We start from the raw sequence: 27714 nt of genomic DNA on the forward strand, positions 1-27714 counted from the left end.
GCAGAGCTCAGGAAGAAAGAGCAAGAGATAACATTCTTTAGCTAGGAAGTTAACAAACATTAAAATTTTAAAAGCAAACAAAAATAAAAACCTAAAAGTATAGCATCAGAAAAGGAAACCTTCAGTTACAATTTAATACTGTGAGTATCAATTAAAAATTAAATCATTCCACTATCATTCACTTATATCTTTGTCTCTTACATTTGATCCCAAAGAAGTAAAGGCAGAGGAAAGTGCAAGCTACTATGGAAAGAGTCCAGCACTCCTACTCATTTCCATTTCTTCTTCAACTCTCTTGTATTTTCTCCCCCAATTTCTTCCACTGTTCATATCATATTATCTGTATCCTACACTTTCCCTTTTTGTTTTTACTTTTACAGTCACTTTTTCCTACTAGCCCACTGCTTTTCTTCATTTCTTTCCTTCACCATTTGTTCTCTAACTTTCTATTCCCCTCCTAATTTTGTCTACTCCAATGATCCCTCTTTCCAGGACTCCCATAATCCCATTCTTCTTTTTTACTCCATTACCCTATTTTGATCTCTTTCACTCTACTGCCCACACTTATTTAGATTGAGACTTCTCTTGTTCCTAAGATCCTTCAATATGTCACTTTCCCATTTTCTTCCTTTTCCTACCATTATTATTCTCTTCTTCTTTAACTTGGTTCTCTCAATTACCCCCATTAAGTTCTATCTCCTCCAGTCTCCTATTTCTGTCCTCTACTGTTCTTTTCCTATCCCCCAGTTTTTTCCTTTCTCTTTCTCTTCCTACAACCTCTAGTTTTCTTCTTTCCTCTGATATCTTCTCTCCCTAACCTCTTACCCTCTTTTTGCCTTCTCTTTTCCCCTCTCCTTAACATTCTTCCCAAACCGACAAAGTTCCCTTCTTCCTTATTCTGTTTTCTTCTTTTAAGCATGTTTCTTTTCCTTTCATTTTCCCCTCTGCGAGGTCTAGTACTCTAATATTTTTGGTTTTCTTTTGCCCTCTTTCCTCTACCCTGCAATTCCTTCCTCATGTTTTCTTCCTGTCCTCTCAAATTCCTCTTACAACCTCTTCTCATTGCCTCTATTCTCCATGGTCTTCTGTCTCCTGGTCTCCCATGATATCTCCATGCTCTTCTTCCTCTGGTTTACAGCACTCATTACCTATTCTTTCATGCCTCCTCATTTCTTATTTCCTCTCTTGTCCCCCAATTTCCTCTTGTTCACCCTACATTCCTTCCTCTTCCATCATATGTCCTTCCCCATGCCCTAATTTCTTTTGTTCCCCTCGTTCCATTTTGTTCCTCTTTTATTTCTTTCTCTAATCATATCCCCCTCCTTCCCACCCTTCCATACTCCATTCCTTCTTATCCCCCCAACATCCCCTTTTGTCTTCTTTGTACCTTATTCTTTTTCTTCAATTCTCTTTTCTGTCCTTCTTCCCTCTCACTCCCCTTATTTCACATGCCCCTTCTTTTCACCTCCTCTCTTCTCACTCCATTTTCCCTTCCTTCCTGTACTTCTTCATGCTCCTCTTGGTCCTATCACCCGTGTTCTTTTCTGTTCCTTCATGTCCCTCCCCTTTTCTTCTCTCCTCTTCCAAACTTTCTTCTCTTTTATCTCTCTTGACTCCTTGCCCCTTCTTTCCTCCCTCCTATCCCCCGAAGCTTTCCTCTCTTTCCTCCTGCCTCTCCCCTTCATGCTCTCTCTCTCTTTCCTTCCTCCTTTGCTACTGTATTCTCTCCCTCATAGTCTTCTCTTTCTTCCCTTCAGTCCTCTCATCTCTTTTCTCCCTGCCGGATTCTTCCCCCCTGTCCACCTGTAGTGCCCCCATATCTTTTTCTCTCTCTCCTCCCTTGAACCAGGAACCTTGAAATGTCTCTCCTCTTTCCTGTCCCAGCAAGGTTTCCCCTTGTCTCACCTCCCACTTTTCTTGTATTCCCAGTGGGTTCCTCACTTGTACCCCTTGTAGTGCCCCCCATAGGCCTTTCTGATGCCTCCAGTCTTCACCCTCCTACATGATCTCCTCCCTTCTTTCCATCTGTCTCCTCACCTCTAACCCCGCTATGGTCTCCCCTGTCTCCTTATCCCCTCTCTCCCCTCCATACCCCATAGCCTTCCTCCTTGACATGCCCGTGGGCTCCTCTCTTGCTGCCCTATGCTCTCCACTGTCCCCAGGCTCTCCCTTTGGCCCCTTCTTCTCACCCCAGCACCCAGGGTTTCCCTACCCCTCTCTTCCTCCCGGTCCCCCAGGCCCTCCCCGCCTTATCACCTCTGTCTCCCCTGCAGTCTCCTACGGTCTCATGGTGCCCTCCCTATCCCTCAGGGGTCTCCCTCTCATCCCCCCGCTTTTTCCTTTGTATCGCCTCCCCCTGCCCCCGAAGCTCCCTACTTTTCCCCTCTCCTCCCTGACCCTCTCTGCTCGCCGCCCCGTCCCCCTTCCTTTCCACCGTCCCCCCTCTCCTCACCCTGCCCCTCCCTCCTTCCCCATGCTTTCCTCCTCTCCCCGTCCCTCCTTCTCTTCTCCCCCCGCCCCCCAGGGTGTCTCTCTGTCCCTCTGCCCCCGTCCCCCAGAAGCTCCCCCCATTTCCAGTTGTTGTCCCCCCTTCCCTCCCTCCCGAGCAGCGCTTCCCCAGCCCTGCGGCCCCTCACCGATGGTGGAGATGAAGGTGGTGTTGAAAGCGTCCTCGGAGAAGCGGAACAGGAGGCAGGTCTTGCCCACCCCCGAGTCTCCGATCAGCAACAGCTTGAAGAGATAATCGTACGTCTTCGCCATCTTCTCGCTCTGTCCCTCTGACCGGGGAGGGAGCCGAGGGGATGGGGGGCGGAGGGCGGGGGTGTGGCCTCATGGGGCCGCTCGTCCCGCCCCAGCCCCGCCTCCGCCACCCGGCGCGCCCCGCCCATCTCGGCCAATCCTGGGGATCTTCGTCATCATTACTCGCGCCCCAGGAGCCCATGGGACTTGTAGTCCCCTCCGAGGTCCACGGGCGTTCCCCGGCTCGGAGATGCGCAACCTTTTGGAGTGGATGCGCTAAACTGAGTAGGGTTCGAAAGACCTACTGCAGACAGGGACTCGGAGATTTTTCTTTATCCCGGGGAGGGGGCGGAAGGGAAGGGATTAAAATATTGTTAGCCTTGCCACTCGAGAACATCGACTGAATCCTTCCGTTTCTTTGTGTGTGAGGCATCTTTCATATCGACCACCCCCAGTTCTGAAGACCCCTTCTCGTAGAGTTTACCCCAGAAATGCTTGGGCCAAACATGACCCGGGCCCGCGGAGCCGACGTTGGGGAGAGTGGATCCCGCCCGTCCCGCTGCCTGCAGATTATCCGCTCTGTCCCAGACTACTCCGCCCCGCAGTTGTCTAACACCACTTCTAGGCCCTTCCCGCCCGCTGTTAGTCAAGAATCAACAAGTCTGTCTTACACACCCGCTGTGTGTTGCGTTCTGTTCCAGGTGCTAGAAATGCGCAAATGCAAAAGTGAAAACAGCTCCCGTCCTCCAGAAGTTTTCCTTCTGTAAACCGAGGCAACTTGTAGATAGAGAGATAAATGCAAAATAATTCCCCACCCCCACCCCACCCCCGCCCCCGCAAGGGATTGGGAAGCAGTGTCAACGGAGGAAATAAGGTAAGGGTCAGGAAAGCCTTCGGCAGGAAGAGGCCCTTTCCCTGAGTTCTCCATGAAACTGGCCTTGTGAGCAGCAGTATCGCATTCCAGCCCTAAAGAGGGAGGTGGAATGTTGAGTGTGAGCGAGAAGTAAGATCACTCTGCTGGACGGTTCTTGAAGGGGGATATCTTATAGGAAGTTTGAAAAAATAGGTTGTGAACAGGTGAAGAAGGGATTTAAATGCTAGACAAGTTTGCGCTGGATCCCAGAAGTAATAAGGAACCACTAGCGTTTGTTGAGCAGGATAGTGACATTATCAAACTGATGTTTTAGGAAAATTACTTAGGATTTAACTGGGGAAAGGAGAGGAGGGGATGTCTGTTAGGAGCCTACTGCAAAAAGGAAGCTAGAGATGAAGTTGGCTTGGATTGAAATGATGGCCATATAAGTGATGGTCGGATAGGTGCCATCCCCAATAAGGAAGATGACGATATTAGTCTAAGCAAAGCATTCCCTGGTCTTCTTCCTTCATCTTCTCCATCCTTTCCCCCCCCCCCCCCCCATCCCAGTCTCTTTGTCTCATTTTCCCTACCACTCTTATCCCATCATGCATTGCAAAGAATGAGTTTTACATTACCTACTATTGTAGATTGTGTATTATTCTCTTTCATTCACATGAATATCATAGAATAATAGTTTCTATTAGGTGGATGCCATATATTTTGGCATTTCATTAGATTTAGTTGAATATTGTGGCACTGTCTTTATATTGCTCTCTGTTTCAGGTTTCAGGACTGCTTCCAACTAAACCATAATCCTCTACTGGATATTATATATTAAGACTAGAGTCCTCGTGCTGAATTTTGAAACAAGAAAAATCTTAGATAGTTATAATAGCTCCTATTTAGTGAGTTTCCAGAAACCTTTACATAATATTCTCATTTGATCTTCACAATTACACAGCGATATAGGCACTTTTATTGTCCCCATTTTACATATAAAGAAAGTAAGGCTGAAAAAGGGTAAATGATTTGCTTAAAATCACACAGTTAATAAAAGGTTTGAAACAGAATCTAAACCCAGATCTTTCTAACTCTAAGTAAAAGGCTCTAATGACTTGTGTGATCTTGGCTAAGACACGTTGCCTCTCTGGATCTGCTTCTTCATTTGTAAAATGATAAAATTGGACTAGCTGATTCTTAAGATGCTTTCCAGCTCTTAGATTGGATCGTTCTATGAGGGATATCGTGTCCTATTTCTTCACTCCCTCATCCCTGGTAACAATTATAGTATCATAGATAAAGCTGGCAAAGACTTTAGACATTATCTCATCCAATCTCCTCACTTTATAGATGAAACCCAGAGGTTAAGTAACCTCTAATTTTGATTATTCTGATGATCTTTTAATTTTTTCAGAATTCCCACAGTGTCATTTCCTTGCTTTTATTCTGTTTCTCCCATGTTGACCTCCCTCATGTTTTCCACTTATTTAGATTAACGCTCCTTTTGTTCTTCTGATTCCCCATGGTCACACAAGTAAGAAGTATAATATAGATACAGGAGTCAGAAGTCCTCTAGCTCCAAATCCATTGCACCTTCTATAATACCACACTATCTTTGTAGATACTGGATAAATACCTTTGGATTTGAATTTTGATTTGAAAAATACCTTTTTGATTTGATTTGAAGTGTCCTACACATCAAAGTATTTGATCATTTGCTGATTATTTGATTATTAAGATTGAGTGGTGAAAAGTACTGTTATTCCCTTGATCACACAGTAAAATGCATTAAAAAGAGGATAAGAGCAACCTGGAAAGCTGTCCCAGATCAGCCCAGGATCTTGTCACATGTAAGTTTCTGTCCAACCCTTTTTACACAAAGCTCTCTTAGGAGGCTAAAGTTCAACTTTTCCAAGGTTCCACAAGCAATCAGTGTCTGATCTTTAATTGACCGCAGTTGCTACATTCACATAGAAGTTCAAGAAGATGAATGTTGATAACATCACAAGAAAAAATGAGCTGGTTCTGGCAGGCACCCAGCAGCAGCACATAAATACATGATGCTAGGAAGTACCAACATTAGATTTGACAGAAGAAAAAAAATCCAAGAAATGAAAATAAATGCTGAATTATTAAAAAAAAAAAAAAAAAAAAAAAACTCCCACCATATAGCAGAATTCCCCCAAGGAAATTTAGGGATTTAAATTTTCTGATTCCTCTCCCTTTTATTATTATTATTTTTTTTTTACCTCAACTCATTTCGCAACACACAAATGTTTTCTTTCCTGTAGAAAGAGGATGCTATTGACCTTTAAGCTGTTTTTCCTGTAATGATGAAGTTTGCTATCTACTGCCTTACTTAAGTCCTGATTATTATTACAAATATTTACAAGGATGCTAGATAGAGTAAATTCAGCTTGTGACTGAGCCCCAGTTTTTGCTCACATTTGAATCCCAAAATAGAATTGAACCTGTGACCTTGACCTTATTAGGACTACATCCTAACCAAGTGCACTAACTGAATCAGACACTAGAGTCAGTAGCAGCCTCTGGGCACTGTACAAATCAATAAATGTTAATTAATGATGCAAATGCAGATTTCTTATCTACATAATTTGTTAAGGAATCACTACTAGAGTCAACAGTCACATTTATAAGGTTAAAAATGAAATACTGCTCTATATTTTCTCTAAAGAAAAAAAGCAATGTAAGAAAGGTATTCAAAAGATCTTTAGGATTTTTAATTTAAAAAATTAATATTCAAACATTTTTCTTCCTCCTACCTCCCCCATCCCACTGAAAAAGGAAAAGGAAAAAAAAATCATAACAAATAAGCATAGATAAGCAAAATAAATTCTCCTATTTTCCAAGTTCAAAACTGTCTCAAGAGGTTTTTTTGGAGGACTCTGATGCTTTAATCAGACAATTATCCCATTTTTCCAAAATCTCCACTGAACTCGCTTACACTCCTGTTTTAACTATTTATACTTAGTGGTTCTTTCTATCTTCTTTTGAACTTTTCTTGCCGTAATATAAATCAGCTTTGGGTCTCCTAAACAATAGCAAACACTTTCTGAATGTTTCCTAACTTCCTAGATGGAATTTAAATGGTTTTAAAGAGTATGCTTTCTTTTCTTCCATCTAAGAGTTGTAACCCTGAGTAGAATATAAGCTCCTTGAAGTTTGGCACTTTTTTTTAGTTTGTTGTTCTATTCTCAGTGCTTACCATCATGTACTGCACATAGTAGGCCCGTATTAAATGCTTGTGGAATTGAATTTCTCATAAAGATTTCACAAACTTAAAGACAATAGATCAATGACAGCTTTTTTCTTTATAGGACAAATCATAGCATAGTATTGAAATTTAATTTGTTGTTTTACCTAATTAAAATCCCACTTAAAATATGCATAACAAAACTGGATGCTGGATAAGAGTCTAACAGCATTGTGGGAAGGTAGCTTTATAATTCATACATGTTCTATCTCTAATAATAGATTTGAATATAATGCTAACTGTTAAGATACCATAAAAGATTTACCTTTATTTACTGTGTTTCCAAAAGATAACAGTAATACCTTCAAAAACCTAGGGGAAGGGGAAAGATGATTACAAGTAAATTTTATGTATGTTGCTATCATCTATATCTATATCTATTTTTGTTATATGTGTGTTTGATTCTTAACTAGTCTCATTTTCTCTAATCTTTCCCTTCTCTAGTCCATCCTTCACACAGCTACAAAACAATCTTGCTAAATACTTTGTAGCTCTAGAATTTTCAGATTCCCTCTAGAATAAAATGCAGACTTCTCTGTGTAATTCCTACATGATGGGGAGTTAGTCTTCCTTTTCAGACTTATTTCACATTGCTCACCTTCATATAGTCTATGGTTCAGCTAACTTGGCCTATTCGCCTTTTCCTGTAGATAATATTCCATCTTCCTTTTCAAATACTTCCCAAAATCTGTCTTCCATTCCTAAAATGAATATTCTTCCACTTTTGATTCTTAGAATCTCTAACTTCTTTCAAACTTAGCTCAAATGCTACCAGTTATAGTAAGCCTTTCTTGATTCTGTCAGCTGTTAGTGCTTTTCCCATTCTGAAATTACTTTGTATTTATTTTTTTTTTTAATATTTACCACTTAGAGGCAGCTGGTTGGTACAGTGGGTAAAAAGCTCAGCCTGAAGTCAAGAAAATCAGTTGTGAAATGTGGTTTCAGAATTACCCATGTGACCCTGGGCAAGTCACTTATGTCTGTCTCAGATTCCTCAACTAAAATGGACGTATCAATATCATCTACCTCCAAAGATTGTCTTGAGAATCAAATGAGATAATATTTGTAAAGTACTTAGCACATTATAGATTCCTAATAAATACTTGCTCCCTCTCCTACCCTCATTATTTAGTATATACATTTTATCACCTTAAATCTTGTCCCCTGAGCAGAATGAAAGGTCTTTATTGAACTAGGTGTTTATTAATATTTGTTGAATTATTCCCAGTCACTGCTCTAATTTGTTAAAATCACTTTGAATGCCAAATCTTTTAAAATACTAGTTATTTTTAAGGATTTTATCCCCATAAACATGCTATGTGCTTATGATCCTTCACAATATAATATTCTAATGATCTTCTAATAATTAAGAAGGAACAAATGCTCTTTCCATCAACAAAATTTATCATTTATTCATTAAACAAATATTTATTGAAACTTTACAGTGTCAATAGCACTGTAATAAGAGCAAGTCACGAGGAAATATAGGACATTGTTGGTTTCCTAAGAGTTAACAACTTGTAAGAAAGAAAAGAAATATATAGCCGTACAGTTAAATACAGCTAGGTGGCACAGTGGATAGAGCATCAGTCTTGGAGTCAGGAAGATCTGAGTTCAAATTTGGCCTCAGATATTTAATTATTGTGTGATCCTGGCAAGTCACTTTACTCTTTTTGCCTCAGTTCCTCATCTGTAAAAATGTGCTGGAGATGGAAATGGCAAAGCACTCTAATATAATCTTTGCCAAGAAAACCCTAAACGGAGTCTCAAAGAGTTAAACACAACTCAATAGCAAACAACAAAACAGTTAAGTTACAAGGCAATAGTACAAGATGATACATGACAAAATAGCATCCCCTAAAATAATAAAACATCTGAGATCAAAGCTTTAAAAATACAGTATTGGCAGAGTGATATGGGTTGAGTTGTATAGTGTTACATATGAAACTAGTTGAATGAAAGACCAAAAAAAATAATAATTTTTGTGGCTTCAGTCATTTTCAGTCACATCTGACTTCTTCATGACCCCATTTGGAATATTCTTGGTAAAGATACTAAAGTGATTTGTCATTTCTTTCTCCAGCTCATTTTTCAGATGAGGAAACTGAGGCAAACAGCATTAAGTAACTTGTTCAGGATCAACACAGCTACCAAATGTCTGAGGCCAGATTTGAACTCCATGAAGAGGAGTCTTCCTTATTTCAGGCCCAGCACTTTATCCACTGGATTACATAGCTGTTAAAAATAATCATTAATAGATTAATTAATTCAATTATCAATTGAAAAGAAAACCTATCGTAGAATTCCTCAAGGATCTATGTTCTTGGCCCTACAGGATGTAACATTTTTACAAATGATATGTTTAAAAGCACAAATAGCATACTTCTTCAAACTTGAAGATGACATAAAGCTAGGAGGGATACTTAATACAGTGGATAACAATTAGAATACAGAAAAATTCTATCACACTAGAACAGTGAGAAAAATCTAATAAAGGGGAAAATCAGTAGGAATAAATGTAAAGACTACTACTTCGATTCAAAATGGCAACATTATAAATGTAAGATGGGGAAGTTATGTTTCAGAAGTGGTTCATGTAAAAATGTTTTGAGGTATGTAATAAACTATAATCTCCAGATGAGCCAACAGTGTGAGATGGTAGCCCCCCAGAAATGTAACCTTAAATTATTTTAGGAAAGGCAGATTATAAAAAAAAAAAAAAAAAAAAAAAAAAAGATGGAGGCTGCACTGGTCAGTCTATTAAAACATTGTATTCACTTTGGAGTATTTCATTTTAAGGATTAATCAGCTGATGAACATCCAGATAAGGGCTACTGGGATGATGAAGAGATGTAATATCATGTCATAAGAAGATGAACTGAAGCAAAAAAGAATATTTAGTCTAGATAAGAGAAAACTAAAGGGAAACAAGAGAGATATATTCAAAAATTTGAAGAGCTGCCACAATGTAAGAGAAATTAGACTTGTGCTACTTGAACCCAGAAGGCAGACATGTAAAAAGTAGAAGTTCCAAAAAGAAAATTTAGGTTTGCTGTAAGGAAAAACCTCCTAACAAATAGGACTATCCAATGAGCCACTTTGGGAAAGAGTAGGCTCTTCCTTAATAAATGTCTTTTCTGCAAAAGTCATATATATGTGTATGTGTGTGTATGTATATATAAATATAAATATATATATATATATATATATATATATATATATATATATATATATAACTTGTTAGGGTTGTTGTGGCGGGAATTCTTGTGTAGGTACGAATTAGACAATATTAGGTGATCCTTTCTCATTCTGAGATTTTGTGATTCTGAGAGCAGAATCAGGAATTTCCAGTTTTACTTGTCCTGCCTTAGAGCTGAGGGAGCTGGGAAAAAAGAGGCTGTCTTGGTTACTAGTTTTTCAAGGATTGACACAAAATTAGGCTCATTAAGAGGAAGGAATTGGAAGCTGCTATGTTTCAAATTCCTCATGTATAAAATGGGGATAATAATATTTTCTTTACTTATTTCACAGACTTATGAGGGAATTATTCTATAAACATTAAATTATTATACAATATATGAGTTGTTATTGCCATCCAGTCCATGGAATTAGGGGCCTATAGTCCATGGAATTAGGGAGCTACAACCTGTCTCACCAGAATATCAAGGAAAAGGGGAGGATTACACCTGGAGGAGGGGGAAAATAGCAGGTGGGGAATTTGCATCGTGTAATAAATTCTAGTACCTCCTATATTATTTCTAACTCTGGTAAAAGGACTTCTGACAATAAAGTATATTATTAGAATCTAATCAATTCATTAATAGAGGTATTACTAATTATTAAATTCCAAATGAGTGGCATAGAGAATCCATACTATGAATTCTGCTTTAAGGACTAGGAGGAAGAAGGACTTGTGCTAATTCTTTAGTCCATGGTCAAGATAACATAAAATTCTATAGAGATTTTTAGAGTATGTATAAGATAGACTATTTTTATTTATTTATTTTTTTTGCTGAGGCAATTGGGGATAAGTGACTTGCCCAGGGTCACACAGCTAGAAAGTGTTAAGTGTCAGAGGTCAAATTTGAACTCAGGTCCTCCTGATTTCAGAAGTGGTGTTCTATCCATTGTACCACCTTGCTGCCTCAGACTACCTACTTTTAAATAGATTATAATCCAGAGGGAAAATTTAGCTGCCACCTAGATCACAACATGCACACATCTGAAATCATCTTCTCTTAAATCTAATCTTCCTAAATTCTTAATTTCTGTTGAAGACACACTATCCTCCTAGTCACTTTTAAGCTTCAAACAGTTGAGTCATTTCTTACTCTTTTCTCTTCTTCACCCTTCATATCTCATCTTTTTTTTTTTTTTTGTTTTGTTTTGTTTTGTTTTACTGAGGCAATTAAGTTAAGTGACTTGGCCAGGGTCACACAGCCAGGAAGTATTAAATGTCTGAGTCCAAATTTGAACTCAGGTCCTCCTGACTTCAGGGTTGGTGCTCTATCCATTGTGCCATCTAGCTGCCTAGCTGCCCCTCCTCCCCCCATCCATTTTCAAAGGCATCTCTAGAATTTCTCTTAAATCTGCCCTTTTTTTTCATTTTCAGTTGCTACCTCACTTCAGACATTTATAACTTCTTACCTAAAATACTATAGTAGCCTCCTAACCAATCTCCCTGGCTCCCATTCTTTCTCGCTCCAAGCAATCCTCTGTATCATTATCAAAATATTTTTTCCAATGCAAAAGGAATGCGCATTTTAGTCTCCTGCTCAAAATCTTGTGCAGTTGCCTGTTGTCCATAAGGTAAAAGGCAAGCTCCTTAGATCCTCCTGAAAAATGACATACCCATTTTTATGCATTATTTCATATTATATCCCTATTGCAATAGTAATAGTAAGCAGTGATGATAGGGCTTAAAGGAGGGTGATATGTGCATGAATACAGAGAAAAGAATGAGAGATGTTGTGAAAGTAAAAATAACAAGATTTAACAATAGATTGGACATATAAAGGACACAGAAGTTGCAGATCTGCCCTTTCTTTACTTCATTGTTTTTGACAAGCTGGCTCCCCATGATTGGAATCTACACTTTTCTGTCTGCTGAAATCTCTCCCTTTAAGTCCACTTTAAGTGTGATTTCTGCCACGAAGCGTTCTCTCATCATCCTGTCTTCCCTTTACCACTTCAACTTACTCAGCAAAACATTAAATCTCTATGGTCAAATTTTTGTAGAGCAATTTATCTTCTATTTCCTTATCACATTCTACCTAGATTATACTTATCTGAATAAATATAATGTGTAAATATCATTTTCCCACCTCTCTTTAAGTAGCCTGTCAATCAACAATTGACAGGCTACTTAAAGAGAGGTGGGAAAATGATTTTTAAGTTTTATTATTTATTTTTAACATTCTTTTAAAAAATTTTTTTTGTGTTCCAAATTCTCTTACTCCCTCCCGCCTCTCCCACTTACCCATTGAGAATCGATTACACATGTGAAATCATGTTATAGTAGCCATACAATGAGTATTTATTAAGTACCAAGTCCTATACTAATCATTGGATTTATAAAGGAAAGCAAAAAATAGCTCCTGCCCTCAAGCATCATATATTCGAATGATGAAGACAACATTAAAATAATGAAGTACATATAAAATATATGCGGAAGAGATAAAGATAATCTGAAAGCAGAAGGTTTTGGTAGCCCTAGGAATCAGTTAAAATTTATTGCAGCACTTAGGAGTTGACCTTGATAAGCCATATAAACTAAGAAATGGATATGAGGGGGGCAGAGTATTCTAAACAATGGGGACAAACAATACTAAGACATATAGATCCGAAATTTCTTGTCTGAGAAAGTGAAAGTAGTCTAGGGAGCTGAATTATAAAATGTGGGTAGTGAGTGGGAGTGGAGGGTAGAGTTAGATATAAGGAGACTGGAAAGCCAAGAAAGGGCCAGAATATAAAGAACTTTAAATGCTCATCAGAGGACTGTATATATAATTAAATAGGTAACTGTGACATGATCAAACCTATGTTTTAGGAGAATTCCTTTGGTAGTTATATGGAAGAGGAATCAGACTGGGAAGACAATTTAAGTTGGGAGACAATTAGAGGATATTGCAATAGTTCTGGCAAGAAATGATGAATACTTAAAGGAAGATGGTGTGTGTGAGTAGAGAGAAGAGGATGTGTATAAAGGAGAGATGCCATAAAAATAAAATAAATTGGATATATGGAGGACACTGAGGTTAAATATCTTGATGACTTTTGAGGATCCTAGATAGTGATAGAAAAATTCAGAAGGGAGAGTTTTAAGAAAGGGGACTATGAGTTCTGTTTTTAGTATGTTGAGTTTGAAGTGACTAAGATGTCCAAAAGGGAGTTGATGATGAAGTGGAGTTCAGGAAAGAGAATAAGGCTGAATTTAAAGATCTGGAACCATCTGCCTAAAGATGATCATTAGATTCATAAGAGTTGATGGGCTCAATAAATGAGATTATGTGGAGCAGGAGATCCAAAACAGAGACTTGGAGACAATTCATGGTGATAGGCTTTGACATGAATAAAGACTAAACAAATTATTAAGATTTACTCAGTAAAGTAAGCAGAACCAGGAGATCATTGTATATGGCAACAACAAGATTATATTATGATCAGTTCTAATGGACGTGGCTCTTTTCAACAGCAAGGTAATGGAGGCCATTTCCAACGGTCTTATGATGAAGAGAGCCATCTGTACCCAGAGAGAGGACTATGGGAACTTTGTGTGGATCACAACATAGTATTTTTCACTCTTTTTGTTGTTGTATGCTTGCATTTTGTTTTCTTTCTCATTTTTTTCCTTTTTGAGCTGATTTTTCTTGTGCAGCATGAAAATTGTGGAAATATGTATAGAAGAATTGTACATGTTTAACATATATTGGATTATTTGCCATCTAGGGGTGGGGGTGGAGAGAAGGAAGGGGAAAAAATTGGAACACAAGATTTTGCAGGTGAATGTTGAAAATTATCTGTGTTTTGAAAATAAAAAGCTTTAATAATTATATAAAAAAAGAAGAAAGCAGTATCACGAAAACACAGAGAGGAAAGTATCCAGAAGGGATTCAGCTACATCACATGAGACAGAGAGGTCAAGAAAAATCAGAATTAAGAAAAGACCATTAAATTTGACAATTAAAAGATCATTGATAACTTTAGAAAAGATAGTGTCATTTGAATGATGAGGCTACAAGTCAGAATGCAGAAGAAAGTACAGAAGTGGAAGCACTGATTATAGATGGTTTTCCTAAAGAATTTAGCTAATGAGGGGAAGAGAAATATGGCTATCATAGATGATTGGATCAAAGGAGATTGGGTTGTTTTTGTTTGATGTTTGCTTTTTATAGATAGGGGAGATAAGGAGATATTTATAGGCAGCAAATAAATAGGGAACCAGTAGATGGAGGGTAGAAATTGTGTCATTTTTCATCTTTAAATACTAGCTACTAACATAAGTATTTCTCCCATCTCTAATTCATCCTTTACACAAATGCAAAAATTATCTTGAAATACAGGTCTGACCAAATCACTTCTCTATTCACTACATCCTCTTAAGATAACATGCACATTCCCTAGCTTATACTCAGCTCCAGAATATTTTGAGCCTTATTTCACATTAGCCCCTTTTATTCCATTTAGCCAAACTAGACTACTAGTTGATTCCCTAACTCAGTTTCTCTTTCCCACCTTCTGTAATGCCAGGGAAACTGCGCAAGATAGAGATTAGAGAGTATTTAATAATTTATTAAATGGGAGAGATATAATGGGACCAAATGGATCCATGGTTTGTTCCCAGGGCTGAATGAGACTATCGTCTCCAAGAATCCAGCAAACAATGTGAGTTCTCAATGACATATATACATATGGTTCAGACACAGGAGATGGACTGAGGCAAGGGCGGAGTCAGGGTGCTGAGAGCAGGAACAGGACTCTGACAGGGTGGGGGAGCCACCAGAGAGGGGAATGACATAATAGGGGAAAGGCACCCCAGACATGGGGAGAGGTATCTTGATAAGATGGCATCTGACATTCAAATAGCTTGGGATGGGGAGAGTCATTCTGTTAATCTAAAACATAAGATCTTTTATCCTTATCAAATATTCTGATAAAGAGGGAGGGGAGGTTTTGCAAGACTGAGCTTTCAGAAGCAGGGAAATTGAGTCAGGACAATAAAAGAACTGTGGCATAATATTTCATGCATTAGCACAAGTTATAGAGAGAGATAGGGAGTCAATTTTGGGGGGCAACTATTTTATTTAATCAAGTTGTACTAATATTACACTTATTATAAAATAGTCTTAAAATAAAGCATTTTTTTTAGCAGTTATCAAGGAAATCTTCATGGAAGAAATAGTCGTTGCTAGGGTAGGATGATATCTGAGGGGGCAGGGGAACTGGAGGAGCTAGACTTCATTTGAACACTTTCCTAACCAAAAATTCTGTGCTCAGTTCATTGAGAGATTTACTTTCTTTCTAAATGTGTCTCCAATGAAAAAAATAAAATTCATTTCACAGATTGTTGTTTTACCACCAATTGTTGCTGGAATATAGGTATCTCTTACTATAAGTTTTTAAAGTTCATATGAAAATCAATCATTTGAAACTAAGAATGGATTTTCCAATGGAAATTATGTTATACTTGGTGGTTAGGTTTTTAGTCAGTGTTGTTGATTTGGGCTTCAGCTTCTTCCACTATAAAATGGGAGAATCATATGATGGTAGATTTAGAAGTGAAAGGGACCTCAAAGGTCACCCTGTTCAACTGCCTCATTTTACAAAAGAGAAAAGTAAGACCCAGAGAGCCAAATGACTTGTGCAACAGAAAGGGAGGGGAAGGAAAGCGAATAAAGCACCTAATGTGCACCAGATACTGGGCAAAGTGTTTCTTTTACAAGTATTACCTCATTTAATCCTGATGATAACTCTTCATGAAAGGTGCTATTGTTATTTTCATTTTACAGATGAGGAAAATGGGGCAGACAAAGATGAAGTGGCTTGTCTAAGATCATGCAGCTAGCTAGTAAGTGTCTGAGGCCAAATTTCAATGCAGAACTTTCTGACTTATTCCCTCTACTTCATAGAAGTAGATAGCAGAATTAAGATTTGAACCCAGGTCCTCTGACTCTAAATTTAGGATTGTAGTACTAACTTCACAAACCTTCTGTGAGGATGAAATAAGATGATGTATATAAAATACTTTGAAAACGTTTATGTTCTTTATTACATTTTAAGCTTTCCTTCCCACCAACTCACAGAAAATTTCCCCCAAAGAAGGTTTTTGTTGTTTCTGTTGTTACTGAGTCACATCTGACTCTTTATAATCCCATTTGAGGTTTTCTTGGCAATGATCGTGGAGTACTTTGCCATTTCCTTCTCTAGCTTATTTTTATAGAGAAAGAAACTGGGGCAAACAGGATTAAGTGACTTACCCAGAGTCATATAGCTAGTAAATGTGTGAGTCTTCCTGATTCCAAGCCTGGCACTCTATTCATTGTACCACCTAGCTGATCCAAAGATGGTTACTTTAGAATTAATTTCAAGGTACTCTGCTGGGTCTGCATTAACTTATAACATTATAAGTCACAAATCCCACCTGATGTGTTTAGCTTCATTCTGGTTTAGCCAGAAGATTACAAGTAGTTCAAAGCAAAAACATTTCATAAAATAGCATAACAAAAGTAGGGATAAAACATTCTCCATTTTCTTTGTTTTGAGATTGTCTCCTTATTTCACCCACGTTGGAAGGGCAGCAGCCATTCACAACTGATACCAATAATGATCAACATTGAAGCTCTAATCTATCTGAGGTTTTTTTTCCAACCTGGGTTAGTTTGTCCCTCCTTAGGCAGTCTGGTAGTCACTATTCTTGGGGCTCATCATATTGGTACTAGATTTAGTGTAGACATCTGATTGACTTTAGCTCAACTAAAGCTCAGGGTACTACCACCATACCTAGAAGTACAACAAAACATTTTCATTATAAATTTTGGTAATTCATTCACACACACATCAATGAGACAAAAGGCACATGTAAGGACTATGCTATACATAGTATACATGTAAAGGACACATGAGCAGAGTGAATATGTAGAAAATAACTCATACTGGCAAAGCTGTAGGGCCACTGAGTTCTGATGATGGCATCACACTAAACTTGTCTCATTGTCTCTGCCAGATAACAGTCTTCTGGACACATAATTTCCACTATATTCTGGGCTTGTATCAGTGAAATTTTTCCTTGCTCCCAGTTTTTGGCTTCAGTTGAAGTTCTTGGTCATACTGTTATTTATTCCTCATAAGAAGAACTGTTTCTGCCATGCTCTTTCTATTTAAATCCCTGAGCCATATTTATAATTCTTGTAAAACAAAACAAAACAGTCTTTGCTTCAATCATAAGATTAACAAAAATCTCCCTTAAAAAAATAAACTGAGCTGTTCTTTCCTTTCTTCCCTCCCTTTTTCACTTCTTCCCTCACTTCCTTCTTTCCTTTCTTTGTGATCCTTTCATCTTACCTTTCTTTTTTCTTCCTTCCTTCCTTCTTTCTTTCTTCTTCCTTCCTTCCCTTTTCCTTCCTTCCTTCCCTTCTTCCTTTCTTCACCCTTATTCCCTCAGTGCCTCTTTCTTTCCTTTCTTTCCCTTACTCTCTTCTTTCCTTTTTCTTTCCCTCTTTCCTTCCTTTCCTTTTTATTTCCTTCCCTCCTCTCTTTTCTTTCCTTTCTTCCTTACTCCTATTCCTTCATCTGTTCATTCCCTTCTTCCTTTTTTCCCTTCCTTCTTCCTTTTTCTTTTTTTTCCCTTCAAATATTTTAGCAATAGTAGTAGTAGTAGTAGTAGTAGTAGTAGTGCTAATAGTGTTGCTGCTGATGATGATAGATTTATTTTTCTCTCTTCTTTCTCTACTCTCAAGGTAAGGATGAGTAAGGAGTAAAAAGACTTTCCTGATTTAGTCCTCTTGGACAAGGCAAGGAAGCATCCCCTAGTAACTTGAATAACTCCTCCAATTTACACTTAGGGAGGCTTGAAAGAATTTCAAAGATAATTTAAAAGAAATTGGGATGCTTTGTTAGGCTTCTCACTGGGTGTCAACCTATTTTCAGTGACCAATACCAATTCAAAGATAAGAGTAAAAAGTTTTCTGAACTCTTAGGTGACCTAGACATCAGCAGGAACCACAGTGCAATCAAGAGCTTCCACAGTCAAGATTCACTTGACTAGCACTATATCTGAATTATAAATGAGGTAGAGCATAAAAAAAGATAACTCTTGTGCTTTTCTCCCTGCAGTACCAGAAAGGGTTTATAAAAGAGAAGAGTTTTTCACTGGAAAAAAAAAAAAGCTAGTAACAACAGAGGTACTACACAACTCCTTTGTAGATCACACTATTGAAAGTTTTACTTTATTTCTTTGACTTAGAGAAGACTCTGAGACATAGAACAAAGATGGGGAACAACACTGACATCACCTTCTGAGAGTATTAGAAAAATACAGGAGGCTCATGGGAAGTGGCACTAATACTACTTAATGGGAGCTATGGAGAGTGTCAGGAGGAACTACTCACTGATAATCTAAGACAAACAACATTTGCTTAGAATAATACCATAAATGACTGAGATCATATGCATCTCTAGAGATAGGTTGTCCTAAATTTACATTCCTTAGGTATACTTACTCTGAAGGTATCATTATTTTCCACAAGTTCTATTTGCTTTCTCTATTCCACAAATAAAACTTTTCTAAAGTTTTATAACTATATACTTACAAGGGGAGCTGTGATAACACACTGAGGAGTAACAGTGAGTTTTCCACATTTTCTGGGTCAGAGTAATCTACTAGAGAAGTGAGAAATCCTCCAAAGTACACCTAGAATTTTTGAGTCATATGAGAGCCACAGTAGTTACATTATGTGTCTGAGAGTAGTCTATTGGCAAACAAAATATTGAAAAAAATCATCTTAAAAATGTTTGTTGAAATAGAAACCTGCAGGTTATTAAGTATATTATTCTAAACAGCTAGAAGATAATGTTTGTTGATAACTGATAAAGATAGCAAACAGGAAAGTATTATCCTGTACTGGCAATATGAGGGTGGTAGTAGTAGAATGTCTATATGATACAACTTTTCAGTTTAATCTGCATTCTTAACATTTTCCCTATCACTTTCTTAAGTCTAGACAATCAACAAAACAGAAAATCAAGCACAGATTTGTAGCATTTGCCACTGATCAAGGTGTAAAGGCTCACAATGAAAATTTAATAATTCTAAAGAGCCAGTCCAAAATGGTTCCAGCACACCCTTGGGTGCACTTAAGTTAGATGACTTACTTATATTCCATAAAGCAAAAGATGCCTGCTCTTATGACAATTATATTTCTAATTAGCTAAAGCAATGCACAAGGGAAAAGATAAAAAGAAAATTAGATGCATAGTATTAAGAATTATTATATCATTAGTTTATATGTAAAATAATAAAATGTTATGTGTGTTGTGTGGGATGGATGCTAGACCCTCCTTTCCCAAAATAACTAATCAGAGTCATCTTCAGGTATAAAGAGAAAGCATTTATTTAATCCCTGCAAGGGGAGACTCAGCACACCTGGGAGACATCTCTGCTCCCAAGCTGTGCTCATTGATCTGAACAGTTGGAAGCTGGAAAGGGGTTAAGCAGCAAAAGACCCAAGAGAGACTAAAAGGAAGTAACCATCTTTGACCAATGGTCACCAATGCTGTCTGCTTCCCGTGGGTTATGTCACTTCTTGTACCTGACTTAGGGATCTGACCTTTAGAGACCTCTAGGCCTAGGGATCATGTAACTTCCTGCAACCTGAGGCCCAAGACCTGATCTTCTGCCTCTGGGAATAGGGATCACCCGACTTAGGCCTAGTCTTATATACTTCTTGAGAAAGTTTCACCTGCCTATCTTACTCAGTGTTTAGGTACACATGTACGTATGTGTATATATATATATGATAGATATTATATATATATATGATGGCACCAGAAAGTATTAGACCAGAAAGGGACCTGTAAAGTCATTTAACCCACTTCCTACATTTTACATAGGAGGAATCTATGACCTTTACAGGGGAATTGTCTTACCCAAGATCATTAGCATAGATTCAAGGCCATAATCAAGAATTTTTGACTTCTAATCCAGTATGACTTTCTCACTGAATACATTCCAGTATTACTTATGATTCTAGTATGGATAACCCTTTCATGATAGGATTCTTCATGTTATCCTCCAAGAAAGTCCCAATGTGTTGTCCACTGATCCAGGAATTCTGGGCTCCATTTATCCTTTAATCTATATTCTCTCCTGGCCACTCAAATCACTGCTCCTTTGGGTATTAGTAGAACTAGGCTTAAAGTTGACTCTCAACTCTAAAAAATGAGGTGCCAGTCTAGTATTTCCTCTTAAATATCCCTTAGGTTCATCAACTACCATTCCTACTCCTATTCTTATTGCACATACAGACACTCATGTAGGAGTTGGTACCTTATCTTAAACCTTTACAATAATATTCATTCTTCTTCAAAGTTTCTCAGGATCTCTATGTGTCTTCTCCCAACTCTCTCTCTACCCACAAGTATCAAGGAGAATCATTAGTAATTCAGTTTATTTCAGGTAAGTGACTGTATCCTTATTGCAACTTTGTTAAATTTCAGACTTTTTGATATTAGGGTTCTGTAACCCTTCCTCCAAAAAACTACTCCCTACTGACTAACTGACTAAGACACTCTTATTTTCCCCAATTCAATTCCATTAGATACTGAGTGATATTGTTCTATGCATAGTATTTAACCATTTGTCCGTGATCATTGAACTGACATGATACTTTCTAGGATATCTGTCCATTCAAAGATTATCAGAAACCAGTGGTATACCAGACAGCCTTCCTAGATATCTGTTCCCTTGCTGATCTTGCTAGTTCTTCAATAACTTGATAAGTTTAAAAGGAGCTGGTAAAAATTTTGACAGAATCCTGAACTATATAACCATTTTAACCAAGTTCTGCCATGAAGATGACAAAGTCATTTTGAGCCTCAAATTCCATTCTGCTCCTTGGAATCCACCTTTCGTTTTCTGGGTTCCAAATCATTATGAGATGTTCTCAGAATAGGTAGGGGGAGAGGGACAATTGTTAAAAGCATGCTGATTTCTGCCCTATCTCCTCCAGCCTCCCGACACTCTTGCAAGGCAGGACAACTTATCAGACTTTCTCAGAGACGTGCAGTCACTCACTCAAGGCTTTGCTGGGAAAGGAGCCCAGGACACCTAGTTCCTTATTCTAAATAGCATTTCATACTCCTGTATTACTCAAACTGTACTTCTCCCTTTCCACAAAGTGTAAAGTTTCAATCTTCTTGAAGAAGCATGATTTGTACCTAATAGGCTACAAGGAAAATAATTGTGTCTTATATTTGAATCCGAGTACAGTCAGATTCGTAACTAGTGAAGAACAACAACTCCTATTTGTATAAGAGCATACACGTTGATCTGGGAGGGAACTTTGAGATAATGTCTTTTACAAATGAAAAAACTAAGTTTCAGAGAAGTAAAATGACTTCCCAGAGGACATAGATCTAGAAAATGTTGATCAGGGTTCAAAACCCTTGTCTTTCTTGATTCCCATATTCAGCAGTCTTTTTACCATATCTTTGAGCATAAATATGAAAAAGATAAAGTATCATCTTAGATCATGCATTTTCCTACAAACATGGAAAATATTCCCACAATATATTAAAAAGACCTTAGGCAGGGTGGATAAGAGTGACAAGTCTGGAATAGGAAGACTCATCAAATCTGAACTCAGACATTTACTAGCTATGTGACTGTAGGGAAGTCATTTAATCCCAATTTGCCTCAGTTTCCTCATCTGTAAAAATGAATTTGAGAAGGAAATAGTAAACCTCTCCAATTTCTTTACCAAGAAAATACCAAATGGGGTGGCAGAGTCAGATACAGCTGAAATGATTAAAAAAGAAGATGGAGTTAAATGGAAAATATGGCTTATTTTTCCTCAACTTTTGTCAAAACAAGCCTCTCTGTACAACTATGTTCTTACTTCTGTTGTTCCAGCTGAATTGAAGGAGTGTTGAATAATTACAAGGTATGTAATTAAGAAGTTATATTGGTTTATTCACTTTAAGAACTAAAATTATAAATGATGGTGACAATTTAATCAGAAACTGAAGCTTGGTGGCTAAATAGGTTAATTATTTTAAACTAGTGTGAATAATCTGATTAAGAGAAACTGTTAATGAGCTATCAGCCATAATTATTTTTGAATATCATTTTTCTCAGGCTTCAGCAGTAGCCTAAATTAGGGCCATTTTAGAGATGACCATACCACTGTACTTTTTGCAATGAAGGGCACAGATTGGGAGGTTAATATTCATTGAGGCTGTTTTAGAACTAAGAGGTTTCCATATGTCTCTAGAGCAAAACATTTGGGCTTGCCATCTGCTATTTAAGAGTAGTTTTATAAGAAAAATAATGCAAATTGCTTCTTTCTTTAATTACTTTGGTGTTGTGCGATCCTGTATTTGGAATTGGGAAATGGCCAATTCACTGTCATCAAAAGACAGTTGTTTATTTAGCCACTAACAAATATTTCTTTATGAAACAAAAAGTCATGAAAACAAATTCAAGCCTAAAGTTTTTTTTTTCTTTTGAACATGTGACAGCTATTATTGTAAAATGAAATGCTTTGTAGCATCTTTTAAGAACATGCAAGTTAAAGACACATGGGCAGAAGGGAGTGACACAATAGATATATAAGGTGATTTCAGGGAACTAAGTCCTAGTAAGGAAGCTCTCTCTACCAAAATAGATCATCAACTGTGCTGCAATTGTGGTCTTAAAAACCTACTTGAGGTCACTGACTGGTTAAGTAATTTATTTGCCTAGAATCACGCAGCCAATATATATCAGAAGCAAAATTTGAATCCAGGGCTTCTTGGCTTCAAGGACAATCAACATTTTCCCCCTCATCTCTTTCTCTTCCCCTGCCCCCCACCCCAACTCAATCCATGTCAAAATTCAATTAAATTCAAGCAAATATTTACCTTGCACCTACTACATGTGTATGATGATATAAAAATAAATAAGATGAAAAATGATACAGCCTCTGAATTTGCAGCCAATATATAGAGAGGTGATACATACACAAATAGGTATAACATAAGATGGAATATGTGAGAAAAAAGTGAGTATGCACAAAATGCTCTAGGAAAATTTGAGGGAAAAAGCATTTTCAGCTTTGGGGTGAGGTGGGAGTTGCATCTAGGAAACCTTCATGGAGGTAACAGTAACTGAGCTGAGTTTAAATAAAGAAAATTTCAATATTCAGAGATAAGGTGGGAGTGCTTTCCAAGCAAGAAAAATGGCCTGTTCAAAAAAATGTGAGCAGTACACTATAATCTTCACAGTCACCTACATTAATAACTTGAGTACCATTCTCAACTCTTCATTTGTGCTCATCCCATACACAAAATCTTCTGTTTTCTTGTTATTTCTACCTTCAGAACATTTTTTCTCTATGTTCCCTATCCCACCTCTATCTCTAAGAAAGTAGATTAGAAATTTACCTTCTGTTCCAAATCACTATTGATCAGAGATATGCAAATTAAGACAACTCTGAGATACCACTACACACTTTTCAGATTGGTTAAGATGAAAAGAAAAGATAATGACGAATGTTGGAAAGGACATAGGAAAACTGGGACACTGATACATTGTTGGTGGAGTTGTGAATGAATCCAACCATTCTGGAGAACAATTTGGAACTATGCTCAAAAAGTTATCAAACTTTGCATACCCTTTGATCCAGCAGTGTTACTACTGGGTTTATATCCCAAAGAAATCTTAAAGAAGAGAAAGGGACTCGTATGTGCAAGAATGTTTGTGGCAGTCCTCTTTGTAGTGGCAAGAAACTGGAAATTGAGTGGATGCCCAACAATTGGAGAATGGCTGAATAAGTTGTGGTATATGAATATTATGGAATATTATTGTTCTGTAAGAAAGGATCAGCAGGATGATTTCAGAAAGGCCTGGAGAGACTTACATGAACTGATGCTGAGTGAAATGAGCAGAACCAGAAGATCATCATACATGGCAACAACAAGACTATGCGATGATCAATTCTGATGGACGTGGCTCTCTTCAACAATGAGATGATTCAGACCAGTTCCAGTGGTCTTGTGATAAAGACAAGCATTTGTACCCAGAGAGAGGACTGTGGGAACTGAGTGTGGACCACAACATAGCATTTTTGCTCTTTCTGTTATTGTTTGCTTGCATTTTTGTTATCCTTCTCAGATTTTTTTCTTTCTTTCTAGATCCGATTTTTCTTGTGCAGCAAAATAACTGTATAAATATGTATACGTATATTGTATTTAAAAATATTGTAACACATTTAACATGTATTGGACTACCTGCCATCTAGAGGAGGGGGTGGGGGGAAGGAGAGGAAAATTTGAAACAAGATTTTGCAAGGGTCAATGTTGAAAAATTACCCATGCATATGTTTTGTAAATAAAAAGTTATAATAATAATAAATTAAAAAAAAAAAACTTACCTTTGTTCTTTTGTAATATTGGTCCCATTAGATTCGTGTCCAAATGAAAAATGAGTGTTAGCTGAGCCTACATCTCAGCTATATGGGACCTCACTGGACTAGGATCCTAAAGGTCACTTCCAATAGTTGCTATTTGGAGCACTGATATTGTACTGGCTGAAACTGATGAGGTCTAGATATGGGGTACCTAAATGAAATTAGGATTTAATTGAAGTCTAGTGGCAGGTTCGGGGTGCAGGGAGTCAAATAGAGTTCCCCTGCAACCCCTTTGGATTTGGCACAAGGTTACGGAGTTAAATAAGGTCTAGAAGCGGTGCAAGAGTTCCCAATAAAGGAATTTATTGGCCTGAAAAGCTAGATTGATAAAAGAGGTTTATTATCGGGTTTGGAAGTAAGGTTAAAGTATAGTTAAGGAAATAGGTGAAGGTAGAGATAAGAAGGGCACCAGAAACAGGGTTCCAGTGGACAGAGGGTCCTGGCATGCCAGGTGTAAGGCTGCCATGTTTGGGACCTCTACAAAGAGGGGGTCCCAGGTTGGCTCTTTTATAATGAGAGATTTAGCCTGTGGGTGGAGTTCCAAGTTAGCTCAGATCCGGGTGGAGCTGGGACAGGCTCGGATCTTCTATTGGAATTCAAAGGGACCAGCATTTGTGAATCAAAAGGTCCTGGATTGATCAACTAAGAGGGGTTGGGAATCAGAAAGAAAGGAATAAATTCTTAAAGGGACCACACCTGCATCAAAACCTATGTTGCCTCTTCAGCTAAAAAGCTCCATTTTCACTATGTGGTTAGCTGACTGGAATGTCTCTATATTCTCTCCAAGCTACTTTCCTTACATGTCATCATGATTCTCCTGGAATAAAACTTTCCAAGTTCTCCATGTGGAAATACATTATCCAGGTACTCAGGGAATGCCTCAGGCCTCTGTTACATGTAAATCAGAACACTGAAGCCCAGAGTTGTTGAGGTTTTGATTCTTTTACTTAAAGTCACACAGTAGTAGGACCAAAATTCTTTGATTTTAAATCTAGCACTTCATTAATTATATCATGTTGCCTCAAAACAATTAATATTCTATTTTTTTTACTATGTAGAACTATAATAAATAGGTTACATACTAAAAGATTTTTGCAAGCCCCCTACTTAGGAAGATTTTAATTTAATTTTTAGGTTGTATTGAAGATTTTATTTCCCCTATTGTTGTGGCACAGTTCTCTTTTAATGTCCTGACCCAGTTTCCCTAATTGTCCTATTTAGTTACTCTGCCTCAGGTTATAACCATTCCCTCTTAATGTTTGATAGGATAAAGGTCTTATATCTTAGACCTTAGGCTATACTTATTCCCTCTTAATGTTTAATGGGATAAAGGTCTTTATACATTTTAGACATCATTAGAATATCAGGAGCCGCTCCAGTACCTCCCAGTATGTCATCCTAGGTGCCTCCCCCCAATAGGTCATCCCCATCCAGGTACCTCCCCCATTATGTCATTGTGCTTGTTACCCTATAAAAGAATCTTGTATCTGACATTCACTGCTGGATTCTTTGAGACGATAGTCTCATTCAGCCCTGGGACCAAACATGGATCTATTTGGTCCCAGTAAATCTCTCCATTAAGTAAATTATTAAATTTTTCTCTAATCTCTATTTTGCTCAGTTTCTCCAGCATTACACTATGATATTTACCCACTAACTTCTTCAAGAACTTTTTAGTATCTAATCTTTTGGAATATGTCATTGAAGAGTTTTCCAGTTCTCAGTCAGTTTAATTCAATTGAATTCAATTCAACAAGCATTTTTTTTTCTTATTTTAAAATTTATTGATGTCTTGCTTTTATATCATAGTCATGTGCCTTTAATTTCCTCTGGGTCTATCTTTTATCTTCTCCAAGGTGAGTCTTCTCTAGTAACAATTAAGAACTGAATAAAACATCAACCCTGGCTGACTATGAATGTAACATTCCACACCTAGAGTACTCCACCTCTCCAAAGAAAAACTTATTTACTCTACTGCTTATATAATGTGCTATACTAGCTTCTGGGGAAACAGACATGATGAAAAATAGTTCCTTGAAGAATTTATTTTCTACAGGATACAAACAGCTGTAACAGACTCACTGGCTCAGGAGACAAGGAGAGGGAGATAGGGTCCTCCTCTATACTAAAAGTAAAGCTAAAAGGTTCCCACTCTGGGTTCATTTGACCTAAGTGCAGTCTGGGAATATTTGGCCTCTGGGAGTTAGACTTTTTCACAAGGCCTTTGGCTTTCCTCACTCTGGAATAGAATTCTGAGGACAATCACTTAAACAAAGTTAGGATTTGATTAATGTACTACTTACTCCCTTACACATGTTGGATCTCTGCAAAAGGGATTAATAGGGTCACTTTTAGAAAAAAAACAACTCAATTTTATAAAGTAGGTCAGGGACAGAAAATATATCCTCCACCACCCTCAAACATCCCACCTCAAACATCCTGTTATATAGAAAGAGAATACTTATTGGCTTATCTTTTGCCAGATAATGTGAGCAAAGGAGGAACATGTTAGCCCTTTCTCTCCATGCTCATAGAGCTGATTGTTAAAATTGAAGATTTGCTATTAAAATCTAATCATCAATAGAATAATGATGGATTATATCATAAATCTTAGAATCACATCAGATCATCAAAATTTGGCAGTAAGGAGTCAAACTAGATAGAATCCTGGGCTTTAGAAGTCCAGCAAAAGCAAGACAAGTTCAAATCCTGTCTCATACTCACTAGCTGGCAAAGTCACTTAATCTCTACATCTCAGGTTGCTCATTTGTAAACTAAGATAGTTGGACATAATGACTGTAGGGGTCCTTTCCAGATCTAAATCTATGGCCCATGAAATTTTATTTAAACATAAAAGTGTAGATTTAAAGTAAATAGTTTCCTTAATAGTTCATTAAAGCTGCTAGAGTAGATGATCAGCAAGATCCTTCCCAAATCTAAAATCCAGTATGCCAGTCCCAAAAAGGGATCCAAGCAAGACCCAGGTCAGTGGTAAAAAGCATATCTTTTAAATATTCTTGTGGTTGATTGGTATTTTGCAATTACTAGGGATTGAAAGATGAGAATGAGCTATCACTTAATCTCCATATAGTTTTCATTCCATAAAAGCTTGCTTCATCTGCAGGGAGCAAAACTTAAGTCCAACTAAGATGAGGAGTTGGTTCAATCTTTTATCTGAAAAC

General features: G+C 37.6%; 1 protein-coding gene across 1 annotated transcript in view; it reads right to left on the bottom strand.

Moving 5' to 3' along the window:
• The window catches only part of RAB8B (RAB8B, member RAS oncogene family), a 76010-nt gene extending 73186 nt beyond the window's left edge, over positions 1-2824 (bottom strand). Inside the window, exon 1 of the mRNA XM_031955428.1 lies at positions 2637-2824. Coding sequence (XP_031811288.1) covers positions 2637-2760 — 124 coding nt within the window. The 5' untranslated portion in view covers positions 2761-2824. The remainder of the gene's footprint in view (positions 1-2636) is intronic.
• Between the last annotated feature and the right edge of the window lie 24890 nt (positions 2825-27714).

Source organism: Sarcophilus harrisii, chromosome 2, assembly GCF_902635505.1.
Source record: "Sarcophilus harrisii chromosome 2, mSarHar1.11, whole genome shotgun sequence".
Lineage (NCBI taxonomy): Eukaryota > Metazoa > Chordata > Mammalia > Dasyuromorphia > Dasyuridae > Sarcophilus > Sarcophilus harrisii.